This window comes from Chiloscyllium punctatum, chromosome 20, assembly GCF_047496795.1.
Source record: "Chiloscyllium punctatum isolate Juve2018m chromosome 20, sChiPun1.3, whole genome shotgun sequence".
Taxonomy (NCBI): domain Eukaryota; kingdom Metazoa; phylum Chordata; class Chondrichthyes; order Orectolobiformes; family Hemiscylliidae; genus Chiloscyllium; species Chiloscyllium punctatum.
The window spans coordinates 71358086-71383837 of record NC_092758.1 but is presented as its reverse complement, the minus strand read 5'-3'; the positions used below and the strand labels follow the sequence as shown (position 1 = coordinate 71383837).

The following is a 25752-nucleotide window of genomic DNA, read 5'->3' as shown; positions in this document are numbered from 1 at the left end:
TTGTGCTGTGGTTGATATTGGACAATGACTATTGGGTGACATTGAGTGAAGGGTGTTCAGTGACATTGCACAGTGGTGTTGGGTGACACTGTGCTGTGGGTGTTGGGTGATACTGGGCTGTGGGTGTTGGCTGATACTGGGCTGTGGGTGTTGGGTGACATTGGGCTGTGGGTCTTGGGTGACACTGTGCTGTGGGTGTTGGGTGATCCTGGGCTGTGATTGTTGGGTGACACGTGGCTGTGGGTGTTGGGTGCGATTGCGCGTTGGGGGTTGGGTGGCACTGGGTTGTGGTGTTGAGTGATACTGGACTGTGGGTGTTGGGCAATACTGGGCCGTGGCTGTTGGGTCAGACTGGGCTGTGGTTGTTGGGTCATACTGGTCTGTCGGTGTTGGGTGAGATTAGCTGTGGCTGTTGGGTCATACTGGTCTGTCGGTGTTGGGTGAGATTGGCTGTGGGTGTTGGGTGATACTGGGCTGCGGGTTTTGGGTGATACTGGGCTGAGGGTGTTGGCGACACTGGGCTGTGGATTTTGGGTGAGATTGACTGTGGGTTTTGGGTGATACTGGGCCGTGGGTGTTGGGCGAGATTGACTGTGGGTTTAGAGTGATACTGGGCTGTGGGTGTTGGGTGAGGTTGACTGTGGGTTTAGAGTGATACTAGGCTGTGGGTGGTGGGTGACACTGGGCTGTGGGTGTTGGGTGACACTGGGCTGTGGGTGTTGGGTGAGATTGATTGTGGGTTTTGGGTGACACTGGGCTGTGGATTTTGGGTGAGATTGACTGTGGGTTTTGGGTGATACTGGGCTGTGGGTGTTGGGCGAGATTGACTGTGGGTTTAGAGTGATACTGGGCTGTGGGTGTTGGGTGAGGTTGACTGTGGGTTTAGAGTGATACTAGGCTGTGGGTGGTGGGTGACACTGGGCTGTGGGTGTTGGGTGACACTGGGCTGTGGGTGTTGGGTGAGATTGATTGTGGGTTTTGGGTGTCACTGGGCTGTGGGTGTTGGGTGAGATTGATTGTGGGTGTATGGTGACATTGAGCTGCAGGCATTGGTGGTACTGGGCTTTGGGTGTTGGATGATACTGGTCTGTGAGTGTTGTGCGATACTGGTCTGTGAATGTTGGGTTATACTGACTTGTGGGTGTTGTGTGACACTGGGATGTGGGTGTGAGGTGACACTGGGCTGTGGGTGTTGGGTGAGATTGGCTATGAGTATTGGGTGATACTGGTCTGTGGGTGTTGGGTGACACTGGGCTGAGAGTGTTGGGTGACACTGGGCTGTGGGTGTGGGGTGATAGTGGGTTGTGGACGGGGCTGTGGGTGTGGGGTGATAGTGGGTTGTGGACTGGGCTGTGGGTGTTGGGTGATACCTAGCTGTGGGTGTATGGTGATTGGCTGTAGGTGTTGAGTGGTACTGGACTGTGGGTGTTGGGTAATACTGGACTGTGGGTGATGCGTGACACTGGGCTGTGTGTGTTGTATGACACTGGGCTGTCGGCCTTGGAGAGATTACCTGTGAATGCTGGGTGATACTGGGCTGTTGAAAAGTGTGGTGCTGGAAAAGCGCAGCAGGTCAGGCAGCATTCGAGGAGTAGGAGAATCGACGTTTCAAGCATAAGAAAGACTTATGGCCAAAACGTCGATTCTCCTGCTCCTCGAATGCTGCCTGGCCTGCTGCGCTTTTCCAGCACCACACATTTCAACTCTGGTCTCCAGCATCTGCAGTCCTCGCTTTCTTCTGATACTGGGCTGTGGGTGTTGAGTGACACTGGGCTCTGAGTGTTGGGTGATAATGGGCTGTGGGTGTTGGGTGACAATTGGCTGTGGGTTGGGTTAGATTGAGTGTGAGTGTTGGGTGATACTGGGATGTTGTTGCTGAATGACACTGGGAGTAGGTGTCGGTGAGATCGGCTGTGACTGTTGGGTGATACTGGGCTGTGGATGTTGAGTGACACTGGTCTGAAGGTGTTGGGTGATACTGGACTGTGGGTGCTGGGTCACATTGGGAGGTGGGTGTTGGGTGATACTGGGCTGTGAGTGTTGGGTGACAATGGGCTATGAGCGTTGGGTGACAATGGGCTGTAGGTGTTGGGTGATAATCGGCTGTGGGTTGGGTTAGATTGCCTGTGAGTGTTGGGTGATGCTGGAATGTTGTTGCTGGATGACAATGGGTGTAGGTGTTGGGTCAGATTAGCTGTGAGTGTTGGGTGATACTGTGCTGTGAGTGTTGGTGATACTGCGCTGTCAGTGTTGGGTGACCCCAGGCTGTGAGTGTTGGGTGAGATTGGCTGTGGGTGTTGGGTGATACTGGTCTGTGGGTGGTGGGTGATACTGGTCTGTGGGTGTTGGGTATTACTGTGCTGTGGGTGTTGGGTGACACTGGGCTGTGGGTGGTGGGTGACACTGGACTATGAGTGTTAGGTGACACTGGCTGTGGGTGTTGGGTGACACTGGGCTGTGGGTGTTGGGTGACAATGTGCTGTGGGTGTTGGGTGACAATGTGCTGTGGGTGTTGAGTGATACTTTATTGAAGGGGTTGTGTGACACTGGGCTGTGGGTTTTGGAGAGATTACCTGTGAGTGCTGAGTGATACTGGGCTATAAGTGTTTGATGATACTGGGCTGTAGGTATTGGGTAGTGCTGGGCTGTGAGTGTTGGGTAATAATGGGCTGTGGGTGTTGGATGACACTGGGCTGTGAGTGTTGGGTGATACTGAGATGTTGTTGCTGGATGACAATGGGTATAGGTGTCGGGTCAGATTAGCTGTGAGTATTGGGTAATAATGGGCTGTGGGTGTTGGGTGACACTGGGCTGTGAGGGTTGAGTGATACTAGGCTGTGGATGTCGGGTGAAATGGGGCTGTGAGTGTTGGATTATATTGGGCTGTGGGTGTTGGGTGATACTGGGCTGTGGGTGTTGGGTGAGATTGGCTGTGAGTGTTGGTGATACTGCGCTGTCGGTGTTGGGTGACCCTACGCTGTGAGTGTGGGGTGAGATTTGCTGTGGGTGTTGGGTGGTACTGGTCTGTGGATGTTGGGTGATACTGGTCTGTGGGTGTTGGGTGACACTGGGCTGTTGATGCTGGGTGATACTGGGCTGTGAGTGCTGGGTGATACTAGTCTGGGTGTTGGGTGCTACTGGACTGTGAGTGTTGGGTGATACGAGGCTGTGGGTCTTGGGTGACACTGGGCTGTGGATGTTGGGTGATACGGGGCTGTGGGTGTTGGATTATATTGGGCTGTGGGTGTTGGGTGATACTGGACTGTGGGTGTTGGGTGAGATTGGCTGTGAGTGTTGGGTGATACTGGTCTGTGAGTGCAGGGTGACACTGGTCTATGGGTGTTGGGTGATACTGGGCTGTGAGTGTTGGGTGATATGGGGCTGTGGGTATTGGGTGACACTGGGCTGTGGGTGTTGGGTGAACACTCGGCTGTGGGTGTTGGGTGACACTTGGCTGTGGGTGTTGAGTAATACTGGATTGTGGGTATTGTGTGACACTGGGCTGTGGGCATTGGAGAGATTGCCTGTGAGTGCTGGGTGATACTGGATTATAGGTGTTCGATGATACTGGGCTGTAGGTGTTGGGTGATAATGGGCTGTGGGTGTTAATTGATACTGGGCTGTATGTGTTGGGTAATAATGGGCTGTGAGTGTAGGGTGATAATGGGCTGTGGGTGTATGGTGACACTCGGCTGTGGGTTGGGTTAGATTGGCTGAGAGTGTTGGGTGACACTGGGATATTGTTGCTAGATGACACTGGGTGTAGGTGTCGGGTGAGATTGGCTGTGAGTGTTGGGTGACACTGGACTATGGGTGTTGAGTGATACTGGGCTGTGAGTGTTGGGTAATAATGGGCTGTGGGTGTTGGGTGACACTGGGCTGTGAGTGTTGGGTGATAATGGGCTGTGGGTGTTGGTGATACTGGGCTGTGAGTGTTGCGTGATAATGGGCTTTGGGTGTTGGGTGACACTGGACTGTGAGTGTTGGGTGATAATGGGTTTTGGGTATTGGTGATACTGCACTGTCGGTGTTGGGTGACCCTGGACTGTGAGTGTGGGGTGAGATTTGCTGTGGGTGTTGGGTGATACTGGTCTGTGGATGTTGGGTGATACTGGTCTGTGGGTGTTGGGTGACACTGGGCTGTTGATGCTGGGTGATACTGGGCTGTGAGTGCTGGGTGATACTAGTCTGGGTGTTGGGTGCTACTGGACTGTGAGTGTTGGGTGATATGAGGCTGTGGGTCTTGGGTGACACTGGGCTGTGGATGTTGGGTGATACGGGGCTGTGGGTGTTGGATTATATTGGGCTGTGGGTGTTGGGTGATACTGGGCTGTGAGTGTTGGGTGATATGGGGCTGTGGGTGTTGTGTTCCACTGGGTTGTGGGTGTTGGGTGATACGGGGCTGGGGTGATGGGTTATAATGACTTGTGGGTGTTGGGTGACACTCGGCTGTGGGTTGGGTTAGATTGGCTGTGAGTGTTGGGTGATACTGGGATGTTGTTGCTGGATGACAGTGGGTGTAGGTGTGCGGTGTGATTGGCTGTGAGTGTTGGGTGACACTGGGCTATGAGTGTTGCGTGATAATAGGGGTTGTGGGTGTTGGGTGTTACTGGGCTGTGGGTGCTGGGTTGCACTGGGAGGTGGGTGTTGAGTGATACTGGATTGTGGGTGTTATGTGACACTAGGCTGTGGGCGATGAAGAGATTACCTGTGAGTGCATGGGCGATACTGGGCTATAGGTATACGATGGTAATGGGCTGTGGTTGTTGGGTGATACTGGGCTGTGAGTGTTGGGTGACAATGGGCTGTGAGTGTTGGGTGGCAATGGGCTGTGGGTGTTGGGTGGCACTGGGCTGACAGTGTTTGGTGATAATCGGCTGTGGGTGTACGATGACACTCGGCTGTGGGTTGGGTTAGATTGGCTCTGAGTGTTGGGTGATACTGTACTGTGATTGTTAGGTGATACTGTGCTGTGAGTGTTGGGTGACCCTGGGCTGTGAGTGTTGGGTGAGATTGGCTGTGGGTATTGGGTGATACTGGTCTGTGAGTGTTGGTTGATACTGTGCTGTATGTGTTGGTTGACACTGGGCTGTGGGTGTTGGGTGACACGGGACTGTGGGTGTTGCGTGACAATTGGCTGTGGATGATGGGTGACACTGCTGTGAGTGTTAGGTGACACTGTGCTATGGGTGTTGGGTGACACTGGGCTGTGGGTGTTGTGTGACACCGAGCTGTGGGTGTTGGAGAGATTACCTGTTGAATGCTGGGTGATCCTTGGCTATAGGTGTTGGGTGATACTGGGCTGTAGGTGTTGGGTGATATTGGGCTGTGAGTGTTGGGTAATAATGGGCTGTGGGTGTTAGCTGACACTGGGCTGTGAGTGTTGGGTGATAATGGGCTGTGGGTATATGGTGACTCTTGGCTGTGGGTTGGGTCAGATTAGCTGTGAGTGTTGGGTGATACTGTGCTATGAGTGTTGGGTGAGTTTGGACGTGGCTGTTGGGTGATACTGGTCTGTGGGTGTTGGGTGATATTGGTCTGTGGGTGTTGGGTGATACTGGGCTGTGGGTGTTGGAGAGATTACCCGTGGGTGCTGGGTGACACTGGGCTGTGGGTGTTGGGTGATACTGGTCTGTGGGTGTTGGGTGATCCTGGGCTGTGGATTTTGGGTGATACTGGGTTGTGGGTGTTGAGTGACACTGGGCAGTGAGTGTTGAGTGATTATGGCTTGTGGGTGTTGTGTGACACTGTGCTGTGGGCGTTGGAGAGATTACCCGTGAGTGCTGTGTGATACTGGGCTGTGGGTGTTGAGTGATATGGGGCTCTGAGTGTTGGATTACGTGGGGCTGTGGGTGTTGGGTGATACGGGGCTCTGAGTGTTGGATTACATGGAGCTTTGAGTGTTGGGTGATACTGGGCTGTGGGTGTTGTTGACACTGGGCTGCTGGGGTGATGGGTTATACTGACTTGTGGGTGTTCGGTGATACTGAGCTGTGGGTGTTGGGTGACACTCGGCTGTGGGTTGGGTTAGATTGGCTGTGATTGTTGGGTGATACTGGGATGTTGTTGCTGGATGACTCTGGGTGGAGGTTTTGGGGGAGATTGACTGTGAGTGTTGGGTGACACTGGGCTATGGATGTTGGGTGATAATAGGGGTTTATGGGTGTTAGGTGTTACTGGGCTGTGGGTGCTGGGTCACACTGGGAGGTGGGTGTTGGGTAATACCTGGCTGTGGGTGTATGGCAATACTGGGCTGTGGGTGTTGGGTGACACTGGGCTGTGGGTACTGAGTGACACTAGGCTGTGGGTGTTGAGTAATACTGGATTGTGGGTGTTGTGTGACACTGGGCTGTGGGCGTTGGAGAGATTACCTGTGAGTGCTGGGTGATACTGGGCTCTAGGTGTTCGACGATACTGGGCTGTCGGTGTTGGGTGATACTGGGCTGTGAGTGTTGGGTAATACTGGGCTGTGAGTGTTGGGTAATAATGGGCTGTGGGTGTTGGGTAATAATGGGCTTGTGGGTGTTGGATGACACTGGGATGTTGTTGCTGGATGACAATGGGTGTAGGGGTCGGGTCAGATTAGCTGTGAGTGTTGGGTGATACTGTGCTGTGAGTGTTGGTCACACTGCGCTGTCGGTGTTGGGTGACCCTAGGCTGTGAGTGTTAGGTGAGATTGGCTGTGGGTGTTGGGTGATACTGGTCTGTGAGTGCTAGGTGATATGGTCTGTTGGTGTTGGGTGATACTGGGCTGTGAGTGTTGGGTGATATGGGGCTGTGGGTATTGGGTGACACTGGGCTGTGGGTGTTGGGTGAACACTCGGCTGTGGGTGTTGGGTGACACTTGGCTGTGGGTGTTGAGTAATACTGGATTGTGGGTGTTGTGTGACACTGGGCTGTGGGCATTGGAGAGATTGCCTGTGAGTGCTGGGTGATACTGGATTATAGGTGTTCGATGATACTGGGCTGTAGGTGTTGGGTGATAATGGGCTGTGGGTGTATGGTGACACTCGGCTGTGGGTTGGGTTAGATTGGCTGAGAGTGTTGGGTGACACTGGGATATTGTTGCTGGATGACACTGGGTGTAGGTGTCGGGTGAGATTGGCTGTGAGTGTTAGGTGACACTGGGCTATGGGTGTTGGGTGACACTGGGCTGTGAGTGTTGGGTGATAATGGGCTGTGGGTGTTGGTGATACTGGGCTGTGAGTGTTGGGTGATAATGGGCTTTGGGTGTTGGGTGACACTGGGCTGTGAGTGTTGGGTGATAATGGGTTTTGGGTATTGGTGATACTGCGCTGTCGGTGTTGGGTGACCCTGGACTGTGAGTGTGGGGTGAGATTTGCTGTGGGTGTTGGGTAATACTGGTCTGTGTGTATTGGGTGACACTGGGATATTGTTGCTGGATGACACTGGGTGTAGGTGTCAGGTGAGATTGGCTGTGAGTGTTGGGTGACACTGGGCTATGGGTGTTGGGTGACACTGGGCTTTTGGTGTTGGGTGACACTGGGTTGTGAGTGTTGGGTGATATTGGTCTGTGGGTGTTGGGTGATACGGGGTTGTGGGTGTTGTTGATACTGGGCTGTGGGTCCCCGTTTATGTGATCCTGATTTTGTGCTCTCCCTGGCTTCTATACAGGGACTGGCACCAACGTATGTTACATGGAGCAGATGAGGAATATTGACAAATTGGATGGTGATGATGGATTCATGTGCATAAATGCAGAATGGGGAGCATTCGGAGACAGTGCGAGGAGACCACTTCAGGACATTATGAATGAATTTGACGAGCTGGCAGATAAACAGTCTCAGCATCCGGGACAGCAGATGTAAGGGTTGGATCTTTAGTGAGGGTTTGGAATGATTGCACAGCTGCTGTGTACTCTACACTTTGTTGAGTTATCCCAGCTGATTAACCTCCCCCCACAGTCCACATACACGCTTCTCTCTCAGTCATCTCAATAAAGGTGTTAGGTGTCATTTTTACCACAATCCCATTCGGTCACAGCATTTACAGTGTTTCCATCCCCTAGCATACTCACATCAGGGAGAACATTTCACTCTGGCTGAAACACTTCCGAAATATTGCTCAGTTACTTAATACAAATCCTTCACTGCACTCCTGATCCTCATTTCCTCCATTTCTGTCACTAGCCACAAGTAGTCTTTCCACGACCACTCGTTCCCACCCTCCGATGTCCTATTGGGGCAATGGTGACACTATCTCAATCTAATGTTCTACCTGTTCCAGGGTGAGGGTCTCCCCTGTTTCAGGGTTAGTGTCTCTCCTGTTTAGTGGAGAGGGTCTCCCCTGTTACAGAATGAGGGGCTCTTCTGTTCCAGGTCAATGCTGCCACCTTGTTTCAGAGAGAAGTCTCTCATGCTTGAGGGTGAGGGTCTCCCCGTTTCAGGGTGAGGGTCTCCCCGTTTCAGGGTGAGGGTCTCCCTGTTTCAGGGAGGAGGTCGCCACTGTTCCAGGGTGAGAGTCTCCTGTGTTCCAGGGAGAGGGTCTCCTGTGTTTCAGGGTGAGGGTCTCCTGTGTTTCAGGGAGAGGGTCTCCTGTGTTTCAGGGAGAGGGTCTCCTGTGTTTCAGGGTGAGGGTCTCCTGTGTTTCAGGGTGAGGGTCTCCTGTGTTTCAGGGAGAGGGTCTCCTGTGTTTCAGGGTGAGGGTCTCCTGTGTTTCAGGGTGAGGGTCTCCTGTGTTTCAGGGTGGGGGGTCTCCTGTGTTTCATGGTGGGGGATTCTCTCCTGCTCCAGGATCAATGTCTCCCCGTTCCATGTTGAGATTCTGTCCCAGTTCAGGGCAAGGGTCTCTCTTGTTCAAGATTTTTCATGCCCTCTCTTAGCTCTCCTAATCCCTTTCTTCAGCTTCCTTCTGGCAATCCTGTATCCCTCCAATGCTCTGTCTGAACCTTGTTTCCTCAACCTTATGTAAACCTCCTTCTTCCTCTTTACAAGACATTCAACCTCCCTCGTCAACCAAGGTTCCCTCATACGACCATCTCTTTCCTGCCTGACAGTTACATACATATCAAGGACACGTCATATCTGTTCCTTGAAAAAGTTCAACATTTCCACGACATCCTTCCCTGACAGCCTATGCTCCCAACTTATGCTCCTCAGATCCTGTCTTACAGCATCGTATTTATCCTTCCCCCAATTGTAAAACCTACCCTGTTGCACGCACTTATCTCTCTCCATAACCAAGGTGAAAGTCACAGAATTGTGGTCACCATCACCAAAATGTTCACCCAGTAACAAGTCCCGGTTCGTTACCAAGTACCAAATCCAATATGGCCTCCCCTCTGGTCGGACAACCTACATACTGAGTTAGAAAAGCTTCCTGGACACACTGCACAAACACTGCCCCATCCAATCTACTTGATCTAAAGAGCTTCCAATCAATATTTGGGAAGTTGAAATCGCCCATGACTACTACCCTGTGGCTTCTGCACCTTTCCAAAATCTGTTTCCCAATCTGTTTCTCCACATCTCTGCTGCTATTTGGGGGCCTATAGTAAACACCCAACATGGTGACTGCTCCTTCCCTATTTCTGACTTCAGCCCATACTACCTCCAAAGGCAGATCCCCCTCGAACTGCCTTTCTGCAGCCGTTATACCGTTTCTAATTAGCAATGCCACCCCTCCCTCCTTTTTTACCACCCTCCCTAATCTTACTGAAACGTCTATAACCAGGAACCTCCAACAACCATTCCTGTCCCTCTTCTATCCACGTTTCCGTGATGGCCACAACATCGTAGTCCCAGGTACCGATCCACGCCTTAAGTTCACCCACCTTATTTCTGATACTCCTTGCGTTGAAGTATACACACTTGAACCCATTTCTATGTCTGCAAGTATTCCCTGTCAGTGCTACCTTCTCCACAGCCTCCCTTCATTCTTGGACATCCTGACAAACAGCTAGCTTACTTGCTGGACTACAAGTAAGTTTAAACCCCCCCCCCCCCCCAAAGAGTGCTAGCAAACCTACCTCCCAGGATATTGGTGCCCTTCTGGTTCAGGTGCAACCCGTCCTGCTTGTACAGGTCCCACCTTCCCCAGAATGCAGTCTAATTGTCCAAATACCTGAAGCCCTCCCTCCTACACCATCCTTGCAACCACATGTTCAACTGCACTCTCTCCCTATTCCTTGCCTCACTGTCACGTGGCACCGGCAACAACCCAGAGATGACGACTCTGTCCGTCCTAGCTTTTAGCTTCCAGCCTAACTCCCTGAGCTCTTGAATGACCTCCCCACCCCTCTTCCTACCTATGTCATTGGTGCCAACGTGCACCACGACTTCTGGCTGCACACCCTTCCCCTTAAGGATTCTGAAGACACGGTCCAAGACATCTCGGACCCTGGCACCGAGGAGGCAACAAACCATCCGAGAGTCTCGCCCATGTCCACAGAACCGCCTGTCTGTCCCTCTAACTATAGAGTCTCCTATAACTAGCGCTCTCTTCCTCTCCCCCTTTCCCTTCTGAGCCTCAGAGCCGGACCTCGTGCCAGAGACCCGGTCACTGTAGCTTACCCCTGCTAGGCCGACCCCCCCAACAGTATCCAAAGCGGTATACTTATTGTTGAGGGGAATGACCACAGGGGATCCCTGCACTGCCTGCTTCCTCCCCTTCCCACCTCTAACTGTTACCCAGCTACCTCTGTTCTCTGGCGTAACTATGTCCCTGTAGCTTCTATCTATCACCCTCTCAGCCTCTCGAATAATCCTCAGTTCATCCAGCTCCAGTTCCAGTTCCCTAACGCGGTCTGTGAGGAGCTGGAGCTGGCTGCATTTCCTGCAGATGAAGTCGGCAGGAGCATCGGTGATCACCCCTACCTCAAACATCCTGCAGGAGGAACATTCCACTGCCTGCGCTGCCATTACTCTACACTTAGTCTCCAAAACAAGAACACTGAGTAGCTTACCTCTGGACTTTAAAGTTAGGTTAGAGGAAGAGGATGGTAGGGAGGCCCTACTTTGTAGGGCCTGGGGTCTAGAACACACCCACTCAAATATCAATCACTTACCTCCCCAATCAGCTCAGCACTCCAACTTCACTTCTGCCCAGCTCGCGCTGCTCTCTGCTGTGAAAAGAAAAGACCGTTGGCGTCGAGGTAAGTTCTTAAATATCAATCACTTACCTTCCCGACCAGCTCTGCGCTCCAACTTCACTTCCGCCCAGCTCGCGCCACTCTCTGCTGTGAAAAGCTAATGCATATGTGAGAAACATGAGAATGACGAGAACGAGGGTAGGTCTGATCAAGGAGAGTAGTGGGAGACTGTGTATTGAGTTGGAAGAGATATGAGAGGTCTTGAATGAGTACTTTTCTTCAGTATTTACAAACGAGAGGGACCGTATTGTTGAAGAGGAGAGTGTGAAACAGACTGGTAAGCTAGAAGAGATACTTGTTAGACTTGATAGATGTGTTGGACGTTTTGAACAACTTGAGGATAGACAAGTCCCCTGAGCCTAACGGGATATATCCTAAGATTATGTGGGAAGCAAGAGACTTAGATATGATGCAGACCTGGCTGAGGAGTGGCAGATGGAATTCAACCCTGTCAAGTGTGAGGTTGTCCATTTTGGAAGGACGAATAAGAATGCGGAATACAGGGTTAATGGTAGGGTTCTTAGTAAGGTGGAGGAGCAGAGGGATCTTGGGGTCTATGTTCATAGATCTTTAAAAGTTGCCACTCAGGTGGATAGAGCTTGTAAGAAGGCCTATGGTGTATTAGCGTTCATTAGCAGAGGGATTGAATTCAAGAGTCGTGAAGTGATGTTGCAGCTGTACAGGACCTTGGTAAGGCCACATTTGGAGTACTGTGTGCAGTTCTGGTCGCCTCACTTTAGGAAAGATGTGAAAGCTTTGGAGAGGGTGCAGAGAAGATTTACCAGGATGTTGCCTGGAATGGAGAATAGTTCGTTCGAGGATAGGTTGAGAGTGCTAGGCCTTTTGTCATTGGAACGGTGAAGGATGAGGGGTGACTTGATAGAGGTTTATAAGATGATCAGAGGAATAGATAGAGTAGACAGTCAGAAACTTTTTCCCCGGGTACAACAGAGTGTTACAAGGGGACATAAATTTAAGGTGAAGAGTGGAAGGTATAGGGGGGATGTCAGGGGTAGGTTCTTTACCCAGAGAGTGGTGGGGATATGGAATGCGCTGCCTGTGGGAGTGGCAGAGTCAGAATCAATGGCGACCTTTAAGCGGCAATTGGATAGGTACATGGATGGGTGCTTAAGCTCGGACAAATGTTCGGCACAACATCGTGGGCCGAAGGGCCTGTTCTGTGCTGTATTGTTCTATGTTCTATGTTCTATGTTGTTCCCAGTTGAGGCTTTCTCCTGTTTCAGGGTCAGTATCTTCCCAGTTTCAAGGCAGGGTCGCACCAGAGTTTGCATCTCACCTCTCTCTCTGTCTCCGATCCCATTCACAGCTTTGAGAAGATGATCAGTGGGTTGCTCCTGGGTACGATTGTTCAAAATATTTTGTTGAAGCTCAAGGAGAAAGGAGTTATCTTCTCGGAAATCAAACAACATCAACTCGATCATCATGGCCTCTTTGAAACAAAGTACCTGTCAGTGATTGAAAGGTAGAGGAACCATCTGACCATTGCTGTTTTATATTCACACCAACTCTGTATCTCAGAGTCATGCTGTGTTCTCTGCCTCGTTATTTCACTGTACCTTCTAGCTCAAAAACCCACTATGGTCCTCTGTCTCAGAATTAAAACGTAACTGTGTGAGTATATGTGTTGCTCTAAAATCTCACTATTCTCTGCTCCCTCTCAGTGATACTGATGACCTGCTGAATGTGAAATCCATTCTGGAAAAGTTTGATCTATCCTCTGGGATTGAGGACCGCCGTTTGGTGCAGAAAGTTTGTGAGGCAGTCACGCAGAGAGCAGCTCGGCTGTGTGCGGCTGGGCTCGCTACTGTGCTTGAGAAAATGAGGGAAGCCCAGCAACAGGATCACATGATGACCATCGGGGTGGAGGGGTCCTTGTACAGACTACATCCTCAGTAAGTCTCAGAGTGCTCCATTTACAATTAGCTTACCAACACACACTGTCCCCACTCGGTCAACCCGGAAGACCATTGGAAATAGGAACAGGAGTAGGCCATTCATCTCCTTAAGCCTGCTCTGTCATTCATTAGGATCATGGTTGTCCAACATTTGTCACGTCTTACTTCCCTGCCTTTTCCCCTTGATCTTTGATTTGGATCAATCTCAGCCGTAAATATACACAAGGACTTTACCCTACAGTTCTCTGTGGCAAAGACTCACAATACTCAAAGAAATTCCTCCTCATCTGAGTCTTTAAATTGGTCCTCCTCAATTCTGAGATTATGCTGTTCCTAGACTTTCCTAGACATGCAGGAACCATCCTTTCAACATTTACTCTGTCAAGCCCCTTAAGAATCCTTTATGTTTCAATTTTTTTCAAACTCTAGTCAGTAGAGTCCGTTACACCATAAGATATAGGAACAGTGTTACACTGTTTGAGTGTTTGAGTCTGGCCCGACATTTGATCATGGCTGGTATGTTTCTTAACCCCATTCCCTGGCCTTCTCCCTGTAACCCTTGATCTCTTTACCAATAAAGAGCCTATCCATCTCTGTCTGAAACACACTCAATGACTTGGCCTCCATAACTTTCTGTGGCAATGAGTTCCACAGATTAACTACCCACTGGTTGAAGAAATTCCTCCTCATCTCAGTTCTAAAGATTCATCCCTTCACTGAGAGGCTGTGCCCTCAGGTCCTAGTCTCTCTTACTGATAGAAACATCTGTTCCATGTCCATTTTCTCTCAGTCTTGCAGTACATTTCATCCTTCCAAACTCTATCAAGTACGGACCCAGTGTCCTCAACTGCTCCTCAAATGACAAGCTCTTCATTGCCAGTATGATTTTCATAAACCTCCTCTGGGCCCCTCCAATGCCAGGACAAAGTTCCTTAGATTCAGGACCCAAAACTGCTCACAATATTCCACATAAAGTTTCATCTACAGCCTCAGCAAGTACATCTCTGCTCTTGTATTCTAGCCCTCTTGAAATGAATGCTAACATTAGAGTCATAGAGTCATAGAGATACACAGTACAGAAACAGATCCTTCGGTCCAACTCGTCCATGCTGCCCAGATATCCTAACCTAATCTAGTCCCATTTGCCAGCACTTGGCCCATATCCCGCTGAACCCTTCCTATACATATAGCCATCCAGATGCCTTTTAAATGCTGCAATTGTACCAGCCTCCACCACTTCCTCTGGCAGCTCATTCCATACATGCACCACCCCCTCCATGAAAAAGTTGCCCCTTAGGTCCCTTTTATATCTTCCCCCTCTCACCCTAAACCTATGTCATCTAGTTCTGGACTCCTCCACCCCAGAGAAGAGACCTTGTCTACTTATACTATCCATGCCCCTCATGATTTTATAAACCTCTAGAAGGTCACCCCTCAGTCTCCGATGCACCAGGGAAAATGGCCCCAGCCTATTCAGCCTCTCTCTGTAGCTCAAATCCTCCAACCCTGGCAACATCCTTGTAAATCTTTTCTGAATCCTTTCAAGTTTCACAACATCCTTCCAATAGGAAGGAGACCAGAATTGCACACATATTCCAACAGTGGCCTAACCAATGTCCTGTACAGCAGCAACACGACCTCCCAACTCCTGTACTCAATACTCTGACCAATAAAGGAAAACATACCAAACGCCTTCTTCACTATCCTATCTACCTGCGACTCCACTTTCAAGGAACTATGAATCTGCATTCCATAGAGACCTTGGAGTGGCAGGTTCATAGTTCCTTGAAAGTAGAGTCACAGGTAGATAGAATAGTGAAGAAGGCATTTGGTATACTTTCCTTTATTGTTCAGCAACATTCTGGAGGACCTTACCATTAATTGTATAAGCCCTGCTTTGATTTGCTTTCCCAAATTGCAGCACCTCACATTTATCTAAATTAAACTCCATCTGCCACTCCTCAGCCCATTGGCCCATCTGATCAAGATCCCATTGTACTCTGAGATAACCTTCTTTGTTGTCCACTACACCTCCAATTTTGGTGTCATCTGCAAATGTGTTCATATCCAAATTATTTATATAAATGACTTGCATTTACCTCTCTAACCACCAAGTGAACCTGTATGCTAACCCTAAGAGAATTCTGAAAAAGGACTCCTAAGTCCCTTTGTACTTCAGATTTCCAAAGCCTTTCCCCACTTGGAAAATACTCTACACCTCTACTCTTCCTACAAAATTGCGTAATCTTACACTTTCCCATACTGTATTCCATCTGCCATTTCTTTACCCACTCATCTAGATTCACCCACACAAATTTCTGGTATGCTACTGGTGTTTTCCAATGTAAAAACGGATGCAAAGTATCTATTCAGTTCCTCCCTCATTTGTTTATTCCCCATTACTACAGCTCCACCCTCATTTTCCAGCATTCTAATGTCCATTCTTGCCTTTCTCCCTTACTTTTCAGATATATTAAAAATTCTTTTATATTACTAGCTCCATTCTCTCATATTTCATCTTTTCCCTACTTACTGATGTTTTTCTTATCCTCTGTTGGTTTTTAAAGGCTTCCCAATCCTCTGGAGTCCCACTAATCTTCACCAGATTGTGTACTTCATCTTCAACTTCTATGCTGTTCCTGACTTTCTTTGTCAGCCATGGTTGAATCATCCTCCTCTTCCTATATTTCTTCTTCCTTGGGATAAACTTCCACTGTGCATCCCAACCTGTTTGACCTTTGCTCATAAGGCAATTCCCCTATACCAGGGATCATCCAAGTGAACCTTCTCTGAACTGCCTCTGATGAATACACAAACGCCAGATGTGGTCCCACTAGCACCTTGTACAGTTGCAAAAAACTTTGCTACTCTTATACTTTGAAATAGGGGCCAACATTCCTTCAACCTTCCTGATTACCTGCTGCAGCTTTGCGCAAACTTTTTGTGTTCCATGCACAAATACTCCCAAATCCCTTTGTGTTGCAGTTTTCTGCCATTTCTCTCAATTTAAACAATGCTCTGTTCTTTTGTTCTCCCTTCAAAATAAACAGCTTCACATGTTCCCACATTTTACTTAGATTAAGTAGATGGGCAAAAAGTTGGCAAACTATCAATATTTCTTTGTAAACTGTTTGTGTCCTTCTCACACCTTTCCAACTATTTTTGTGTTGCCTTGCTCAGATTGTGCTTTAAGGAATACTCATGTGACTCAGAGGCTCTTAGAGTCATAAAGTACTACAACGGGGAAAGAGGCCCTTGGCCCATCGTATCCACGCCAGTCATCAAGCATCTATCCACTCAAAGCTCATTTCCCAATACTTAGCTCAAAACCCTATATGCTATGATGTTTTCTTGTTTTGCATCTGACTGTGATTTCAGGGAGTACAGAGTTTCCTGTTTTTCCAAACCTGTGGCTCCACCTGCATATGCTCAGGAAAGGCTCTTAGAAGGGACCTATGTTCATGTTTTTTGATTGAGTTTTCAGGAATGTTATTTGCCAGCATTTTCAAAAGATCTTTCATAACGTTTCTTTCTGGAGAAGCATCAATGAGTTCAGAGAAAATTGAGTCAGGACAAGTAGCTGAATGGATTTCTTGCTTGGCTTCAAGACAGGATCAGAAATTAGGAGTTACCACATTCCTGATGGGAGGAGTGGCCTGCTAATCAACAATCACATGTATAAATTAGCAATTGAATACCTGAGATGGTATTAAATCTCAACACACATTTATTCACAAGTAGGGCAGATTGGTCTGCAGAACTCTTGTGGGTGGAGAATATAGACAAGATGGAACAATTCCTGTGGATTCAGAGTGCAAACCACAAGGATCAACAATGTGTCTTTTTCCACAGTGGCAATGATAACACATGGTTGTCCACCACAAAAAGATCCTCATTTCAGTCACCAGTCAGTTGCATCAAGATTTTCGCTCTAGTTGGAAGATTTTCTTTAACTGCTGAAACATGTATTGCTGGAAAAGCGCAGCAGGTCAGGCAGCATCCAAGGAGCAGGAGAATCGACGTTTCGGGCATAAGCCCTTCTTTAAGAGTTATGATATGTTATTCATTTGGTTACCCTCACTGAAGGAGAGACACAGAAACTAAAAACAAAAATGCTGGAGATCACAGGGGGTCAGGCAGCTTCCAGGGAGCCAAAGCAAGTTAAGGTTTTGAGTCTAGATGACTCTTCATCAGAGCTCTGGGGAGTGCCGAAGAATGGAAACGTAGTCAGTATTTTTTCACTCACTCCACTCACTTCACTCACTCACTCTACTCACTCACTCCACTCACTCACTCACTCCACTCGGCAAAAGAGAGGACTGCAGATGCTGGAAACTAGAGTTTAGATCAGAGCGCTGCTGGAAAAGCACAGCAGGTCAGGCAGCATCCGAGGAGCAGGAAAATCGATGTTTCGGGCAAAAGCCCTTCATCAGGAATGGAGGCAGGGAGCTTCCAGGATGGAGAGATAAGTTGGGGGAGTTGGGGAGACGGTAGCAAAGAGTACACTGGGTGGATGAAGGTGGGGATGAAGGTGATAGGTCAGAGGGGAGGGTAGAGTGGATCGGTGGGAAGGGAGATAGACAGGTAGGACAGGTCACGAAGATGGTGCTGAGCTGGAAGGTTGGAACTGGGGTGAGGTTGGGGAGGGGAAATGAGGAAACTGGTGAAGTCCACATTGATGTCCTGGGGTTGAAGTGTTCAGAAGCGGAGGATGAAGTGTTCTTCCTCCAGGCGGGTGGTGAGGGAGCGGCAGTGGAGGAGGCCCAGGACCTGCATGTCCTTGGCAGAGTGGGAGAAGGAGTTGAAATGTTGGGCCACTCTTACCTGCCAATCTCCCTTCCCACCTATCTGCTTACCCTCCCCTCTGACCTATCACCTTCATCCCCACCTCCATCCACCCATTGTACTCTTTGCTACCTTCCCCCACCCTCCTCTCCGAACTATCACCTCCATCCCCACCCCCATTCACCTATTGTACTCTTTGCTACCTTCTCCCCAGGGCCCCCCCTCCCCGCTCCTCCAATTTATCTCTCCACCCTGAAGGCTCCCTGCCTTCATTCCTGGTGAAGAGCTTTTGCCCGAAACATCGAATTTCCTGCTCCTCAGATGCTGCCTGACCTGCTGCGCTTTTCCAGCACCACTCTGATCTAATCACTCAATCACTCCACTTGTTCATTCAATCCACTCACTCACTCCATTCACTCACTCCACTCACTCCACTCACTCACTAACTCATTCCATTCCAGTTGTGAGATCATCCTTTGTGACAACCCAGTACAGTGGATTGGTTGCTTTATACTGTTTTGAAACCCCCTAATTCAATTTAAAAACTTACAGCCCCTTAAAGGGCATTCTCACTTTATATGTGTTAAAGTTAACAGCTATGGCTTCCACCCGAATGTGCTTAACCTCAATTGATAAAATTGGTATATACACCAGGGTTGCTTTCTTTAATAAGAGGCTGATGGGAGCATTAATTGAGCTTTTAGCAAATGCCTCCTTTAGCAAGGAGGACATTAACGGAAGAGTAGAGATTTAAAATAACTGTGGAGGATTAGAGGGACCAGAATAATACTTCCATCTGGAGGGTGGTTGGAGTTTGAAAGGTTGTTATGAGCTCCAACAGTATTTGAAGACCTTTTGAAAGATAGGAAACATATAATGTGGCAAAGATTAGTGATAAACTAGAGAATTGGGAAAGTTTTAAAAGGCAACAAAAAGTGATGAAAAATACCATATAGAGGGAGAACTATATAAACAATGAAGGTAAACTTCCAAATCATATAAAGAGTACAGATTCAGTCAAGAAATATTCCCACAAAGAGGAAAGACAGGGCCAACAAATCCAGAACTCCCTGGATGAAAAGGTACATGGAGATTTAAGATGAAGACAAGAATGTGTACATATTACAGGTGTCAAGTGGGTAAAAGTCTGTTTACCATCTACCAGTACAAAGTTTGGGAGAAGATTTGTAGCTCGGGTGCTTGTTGTTATGGTTCTGTTCGCCGAGCTGGGAATTTGTGTTGTAGACGTTTCGTCCCCTTCTAGGTGACACTCTCAGTGCTTGGGAGCCGCCTGTGAAGCGCTTCTGTGATGTTTCCTCCGGCATTTATAGTGATTTGTATCTGCCACTTCCGGTTGTCAGTTACAGTTACAGGAGGCTCCCAAGCACTGAGGATGTCACCTAGACAGGGGACGAAACGTCTGCAACACAAATTCCCAGCTCAGCGAACAGAACCACAACAACCAGTACAAGACCGATTGTGATGGAATATTCCCCACTTCCCTGCTTGTAGCCCTAACAACATTCAAGAAGCCTGACATCATCCAGGGCAAATCAACTGTTTCGTTAGCACAATATCCACAAACATTTCCTCCCTCCTCCACCGATGCTCTGTAGCAGCAGTTTGTACCATTGACAAGATGCACTGCAGAAATTCACCAATGCTCCTCAGACAGCAACTTCCAAACCTGTGACCATTACCATCTAGAAGGACAAAGGCAGCAGTTACATGAAGGTTTGTAGAGGGGTTTCCCAGGATCAGTATTAGCACCTAAGCTCTTCCTTATGTATAGAAATGATCTCGACCTTGGAGTATAGTATTAAGATATGCAAATTGTAGAAATCTATGAGGAAGAAAGTGTAGAACTAGAAAAAGACATTGACAAATTGGTGAAGTGGGTAGGCAAGAGGAAGTTCAATGCAGAGGAATATGACATGATTTATTTTGTTGAAAGAACAAAGAAGGGCTGCAAAGAATAGCCTGGGAACAATAGCCCTGTCAGCCTACCATCTATGGTCGGCAAGTTACTTGAGAAGCTCTGAGAGATGAGATATACATACATTTGGAAAGGCAAAGTTTGCTTAGGAATAGTCAGCATGGCCTTGTGCTTGGAAATCATGCCTCTCAAATTTGATAGAGTTCTTTGATGATGTGGCCAGGAAGGTTGACAAGGGCAGGGCGGTAGACATAGTCTATTAGGATTTTGGAAAGAAATTTGATAATGTTCCACATGGTAGGCTGCTCTGGGAGGTTAGCTCACATAGAATCCAGGGGGAGCTGGAAAATTGGGTACAAAATTAGCTTGATGGTCAGAACAGAGGGTAATAGTGGAAGGATGCTTGTCAGACTGGAGGCCTATGACTAATAGTGTGCCTCAGGGGTCGGTGCTGGGCTCATTACTGTTTGTTACCTATATCAGTGATGTGGGTGAGAATGTACAAGGCATGATTAGAAAGTTAGCTGATGACACTAAAATAGATGGTAATGTGGACAGTGAGGAAGATTATCAGAAACTGCAGCAGGACCTTGGTCAGCTGGGGACATGGGCTGAGAAATAGAAAATGGAGTTTAATATAGATAAGTGTGAGGTCTTGCATTTTCGAAAGTCAAATCAAGGTAGGAGTTTCATAGTGAATGGTAGGGCCTTAGGGAGTGAAGTGAAACAGAGGGACCTTGGAGTTCAGGTTCACAGTTCTCTGAAAGTGGAGTTACAGGTAGACAGGCCAGTGAAGAAGGCTTTTAACACACTGGCCTTCATCAGTCAGGGCATTGAGTACAGAAGTTGGGAAATTATGGTGCAGTTGTACAGCACATTGGTGAGGCTGCACTTGTATTATGTTCAGTTTTGGTCACCTTGCTATAGGAAAGATGTTGCTAAACTGGAAAGAGTGCAGAAGAAATTTACAAGCATGATGTCAGCACTCAAGAGTCTGAGTTATAGGGAGAGGTTGGATAAGATAGAACTATTTTTCTTTAGTTCGTAGCAGAATGAGGTGGGAATCTTATAGAAATGTGAAAGATCATGTGAGACATGGATAGGGTGAACGCACTCAGTCTTTTTCCTAGGGTTGGAAAATCAAGGACTGGAGGCCATCAGTTTAAGGTCAGAGGGGAAAGAATAAAAGGGGACCTGAGGGGCAACTTTTTTACACAGAAGATGGCAGGCATATGGAATGAGCTGCTTGCGAAAATGGATGAGGCAGGTACATTAACAACGTTTAAAAGGCATTTGGAACACAGGTGGATAGGAAAGGATTAGAAGGATATGGGCCAAGTGCAGGAAATGGGGCTAGCATGGATGGACATTTTGGGCCAAAGGGCATGGCTCCATGCTGTAGGACTCTATGACTCTATGACTAACATGGAGGGACAGTACAAAACAAAGGATGTGACACAAAAGAGCATGGAGAGATATCTGGCTATATATGTAACTAAACATGACCAGACAAGTGGAGAAAGTAATTAATAAAACAAACAGTATCCTAAGCTTCACTAAGGCATGCACAGAATGGAAGAGCAAAGTGGTGATGCTGATCTGGTATAAATCAGTGGTTAGATATCATTGGACTATTGTGTATAGTCGAAAGTGCAGTGCTGGAAAAGAACAGCAGGTCATGCAGCATCCAAGGAGCAGGAGAATCGATGTTTCAGGCATAAGCCCTTCATCAGGAATCTTGATTCCTGATTCCTGATGAAGGGCTTATGCCAGAAAGATCAATTCTCCTGCTCCTCAGATGCTGCCTGACCTGCTGTGCTGTTCCAGCATCATACTCTCGACTCTGATCTCCAGCATCTGCAGTCCTCACCTTTCTCCTACCCGAAAATATAGTTTTACACAGCACAGGAGAGGAAGGATGTGAACACTTTGAAAAGAATGCAGAAGAGGTTTACCAAATTACATCCAGGAATGAACAAGGCTCACTCAATGATGAGGTTCTGGAATGCACCGTCTGAGGGTGTATGGTGGAGGCAGGTTCATTTGAAGCAATCAAAAGGGAAACAGATTTCTCGGAAAAGGAAGAATGTGCAGAATTAAAGGGAGAAGACAGGAGAATGAACTAAAGTGGTAAATTCCTGCAGAGACATAACATAGGTATGAGGGGCAGAATGGTCTAATTCTTCAGTGGGCGGCACAGTGGCACAGTGGTTAGCACTGCTGCCTCACAGCGCCTGAGACCCGGGTTCAATTCCCGCCTCAGGCGACTGACTGTGTGGAGTTTGCACGTTCTCCCCGTGTATGCGTGGGTTTCCTCCGGGTGCTCCGGTTTCCTCCCACAGTCCAAAGATGTGCAGGCCAGGTGAATTGGCTATGCTAAATTGCCCATAGTGTTAGGTAAGGGGTAGATGTAGATGTAGATGTAGGGGTATGGGTGGGTTACGCTTCGGCGGGGCAGTGTGGACTTGTTGGGCCGAAGGGCCTGTTTCCACACTGTAAGTAATCTAATCTAATCTAATCTTTACTGAAAATATTGTGTAATTCACTGATTGCTGCTCTGACTTTGGTTTCTCTCAATAGTTTTTCCAGGATTCTTGAGGACACAGTGAAGGATTTGGCTCCACAGTGTCAAGTGACTTTCCGACATTCAAAAGATGGCTCAGGGAGGGGGGCAGCGGTAGTTGCTGCCATGAACAGGTGCTAAATACCATGGCAACATAGAAATATTCCAGCCTGTGGAACACAGTCACACTGTAACACGGCACACACTGTACAGTCTGTGACACGCAGTCACCCAGTAACACAGGCACACACTGCACTGTGTGACACGCGGTCGCCCAGTAACACAGGCACACACTGCAGTCTGTGACACGCTGTCACCCAGTAACACAGGCACACACTGCAGTCTGTGACACGCTGTCACCCAGTAACACAGGCACACACTGCAATCTGTGACATGCTGTCACCCAGTAACACAGGCACACACTGCAGTCTGTGACACGCTGTCACCCAGTAACACAGGCACACACTGCAGTCTGTGACACGCAGTCACCCAGTAACACAGGCACACACTGCAGTCTGTGACACGCAGTCACCCAGTAACACAGGCACACACTGCAGTCTGTGACACGCGGTCGCCCAGTAACACAGGCACACACTGCAGTCTGTGACATGCAGTCACCCAGTAACACAGGCACACACTGCAGTCTGTGACATGCAGTCACCCAGTAACACAGGCACACACTGCACTGTGTGACACACAGTCACCCAGTAACACAGGCACACACTGCAGTCTGTGACACGCGGTCGCCCAGTAACACAGGCACACACTGCAGTCTGTGACATGCAGTCACCCAGTAACACAGGCACACACTGCACTGTGTGACACGCAGTCACCCAGTAACACAGGCACACACTGCAGTCTGTGACACGCGGTCGCCCAGTAACACAGGCACACACTGCACTGTGTGACACGCAGTCACCCAGTAACACAGGCACACACTGCAGTCTGTGACACGCTGTCACCCAGTAACACAGGCACACACTGCAGTCTGTGACACGCAGTCACCCAGTAACACAGACACACACTGTAGTCTGTGACATGCAGTCACCGAGTAACACAGGCACACACTGCAGTCTGTGACACGCGGTCACCCCGTAACACAGACACACACTGCACTGTGTGACACGCAGTCACCCAGTAACACAGACACACACTGTAGTCTGTGACGCACGGTCACCCAGTAACGCAGGCACACACTGCAGTCTGTGACACACGGTCACCCAGTAACATACAGTCATCCAGTAACACAGACGTTCATTCCAGTCTATGACAGACAGTCACCCAGGAACAGACATTCATTGCAGTCTGTGACACGTAGTCAACCTGTGACACAGACATTCATGCCAATCTGTGACAGATAGTCTGAAAAATATGTTGCCTGAAAATCACAGCAGGTCAGGCAGCATCCAAGGAGCAGGAGAATCGACGTTTTGGGCATATGCCCTTCTTCAGGAACCTCACTTTCTCCCTGTGACAGATAGTCACCCAATAACACAGACATTTATTCCAGTCTGTGACAGATAGTCACCCAGTAACACACTGTAGTCTGTGACACACAGTCACACTGCATTGTAGATACACAGTCAGACTGTAATGCAGACACACACTGCAGTCTGTGTCACACAGACCAACTTTTAAACACAGATTGTTTCCAGTTTGTGAGCGACAGTCTAACTCTAAGATGCAAGCACATATTACAAGTATTTGGGATCAGTATCAGTGGAGCAAGACTTGAGAAATGAACTGAGTGCTACTGTATGATCCACAGAGATTTCACAACCAGCAATGTTATCATAAATGTCTTTGTCCACAGTATTCACCAGACACCCAGGAAATTTCCAGACAACAAGGTTTTGTGAAGGGTGAAATGATCAGGAGCAGTTTAATTGACTAGGCTTGGAATTGCCATTAATGTAGATATTGAAGGAACATTATTATCGAGATGATTAGATAATTGATGGAGTTGATAGTGACACCATCATAAGTCTCCCGTGTGCCAGAGCCAATCCATTGCCACAGGGTTGTGCATGCATCTAGACCTTTGATAATACACCTACTCCCTCACAATTAAAAAATTATCAATGGGCACTAAATGCTGCTTTACCATTGACACCCACATCCCATGAAAGCCAAGAGCATTTCAATACTGTGGCATGGACGCATCTCTACCTGTGGAAAAGACAAATTTGGTTGGGAATTTTAATGGATATTGGAGAGGTCTGGGAGGTAGATGATCAACATTACATCATCTGTTAATCTTCTGAAAGGAGTCCAGATCTAGGCTGGAAAACCTCATCATTAAACCTGTTTAACCAGTCTCATCCTGAATGAATCTGTTTAACCACTCCTGGACTCACACCTCCTTCCTGAGATTGGTCTATATGTTTCTCTGAAATCTGCAAGGTGCCCTGGTGCCTGGTGTCAGAAGCTCACATCAATCTACACCATCATCCTCTCTCACCCTTCTCACACCAGTCCAACAAACCCAGGCTCAGTCATTATTTCTTGTTCTTTCTGAAGACTGTGTCAATTGTAATATTGTTCGTGTATACTTTGAAATAAAGTGTTATGAGTGTGATGATCAGAGTGATTCTTGCTGCAATCTGTATTTATCCATCTCTATCATAACCAGCCAGCTGGAAGCTGGGTTCTGTCAGTTATCACAAACAGCTGACTGAATCAGTCCATATTGACCATATCTGTCCATGACACTCCCAGATGGTATGTTCCTTTTAGGGTGAAAGGCAAGGCTGGTATGTGTAGGGAATGCTGGATGACTACAGAAATTGAAGTTTTGGTTAAGAAAAAGAAGGAAGCATATGTCAGGCATGGACAGGAGAGACCAAGTGAATGCTTACAAGGGTAATAAGGCATTAGGAGTATATTTAAGAGGGAAATCAGGAGGGCAAAAAGGGGACAATAGATAGCTTTGGCAAATAGGGTTAAGGATAATCCAAAAGAATTCTATCAATGCATTAAGGACAAAAGGGTAACTAGGGAGAGAATAGGCCCATCAAAGATTAACAATGAAGCCTATTGGGAAATCGCAGGAGATGTGGGAGATACTAAACAAATATTTTGCATCAGTGTTTCCTGTGGAGAAGGACATGGAAGATAGAGGATATGGGGAAATGCATAGCTACATCTTGAAAAATGTTCATATTACAGAAGAGGAAGTGCTGGATATCGTAAAGTACATAAAGGTAGACAAATCCCCAAGACCTGATCAGGTGTACCCTAGACCTCTGTGGGAAGCTAGAGAAGTGATTGCTCAGCCCTTTGCTGAGATATTTGCATTATCGATAACATAGGTGAAGTGCTGGAAGACTGAAGGTTAGCTAACATGGTGCCACTATTTAAGAAAGTTGGTAAGGAAAACCAGGGAGCTATAGACCAGTGAGTCTGACATCAATGGTGGACAAGTTATTGGAGGGAATCCTGA

The 25752-nt window shown here is 48.1% G+C and overlaps 1 protein-coding gene across 1 annotated transcript in view; it reads left to right on the top strand.

The window, feature by feature from the left end:
* The window catches only part of LOC140492189 (hexokinase-1-like), a 30046-nt gene extending 5252 nt beyond the window's left edge, over nt 1–24794 (top strand). The window contains exons 6-9 of the mRNA XM_072591049.1: nt 7636–7825; nt 12438–12593; nt 12793–13023; nt 22328–24794. Coding sequence (XP_072447150.1) covers nt 7636–7825; nt 12438–12593; nt 12793–13023; nt 22328–22451 — 701 coding nt within the window. The 3' untranslated portion in view covers nt 22452–24794. The remainder of the gene's footprint in view (nt 1–7635; nt 7826–12437; nt 12594–12792; nt 13024–22327) is intronic.
* The last annotated feature ends 958 nt before the right edge of the window (nt 24795–25752 follow it).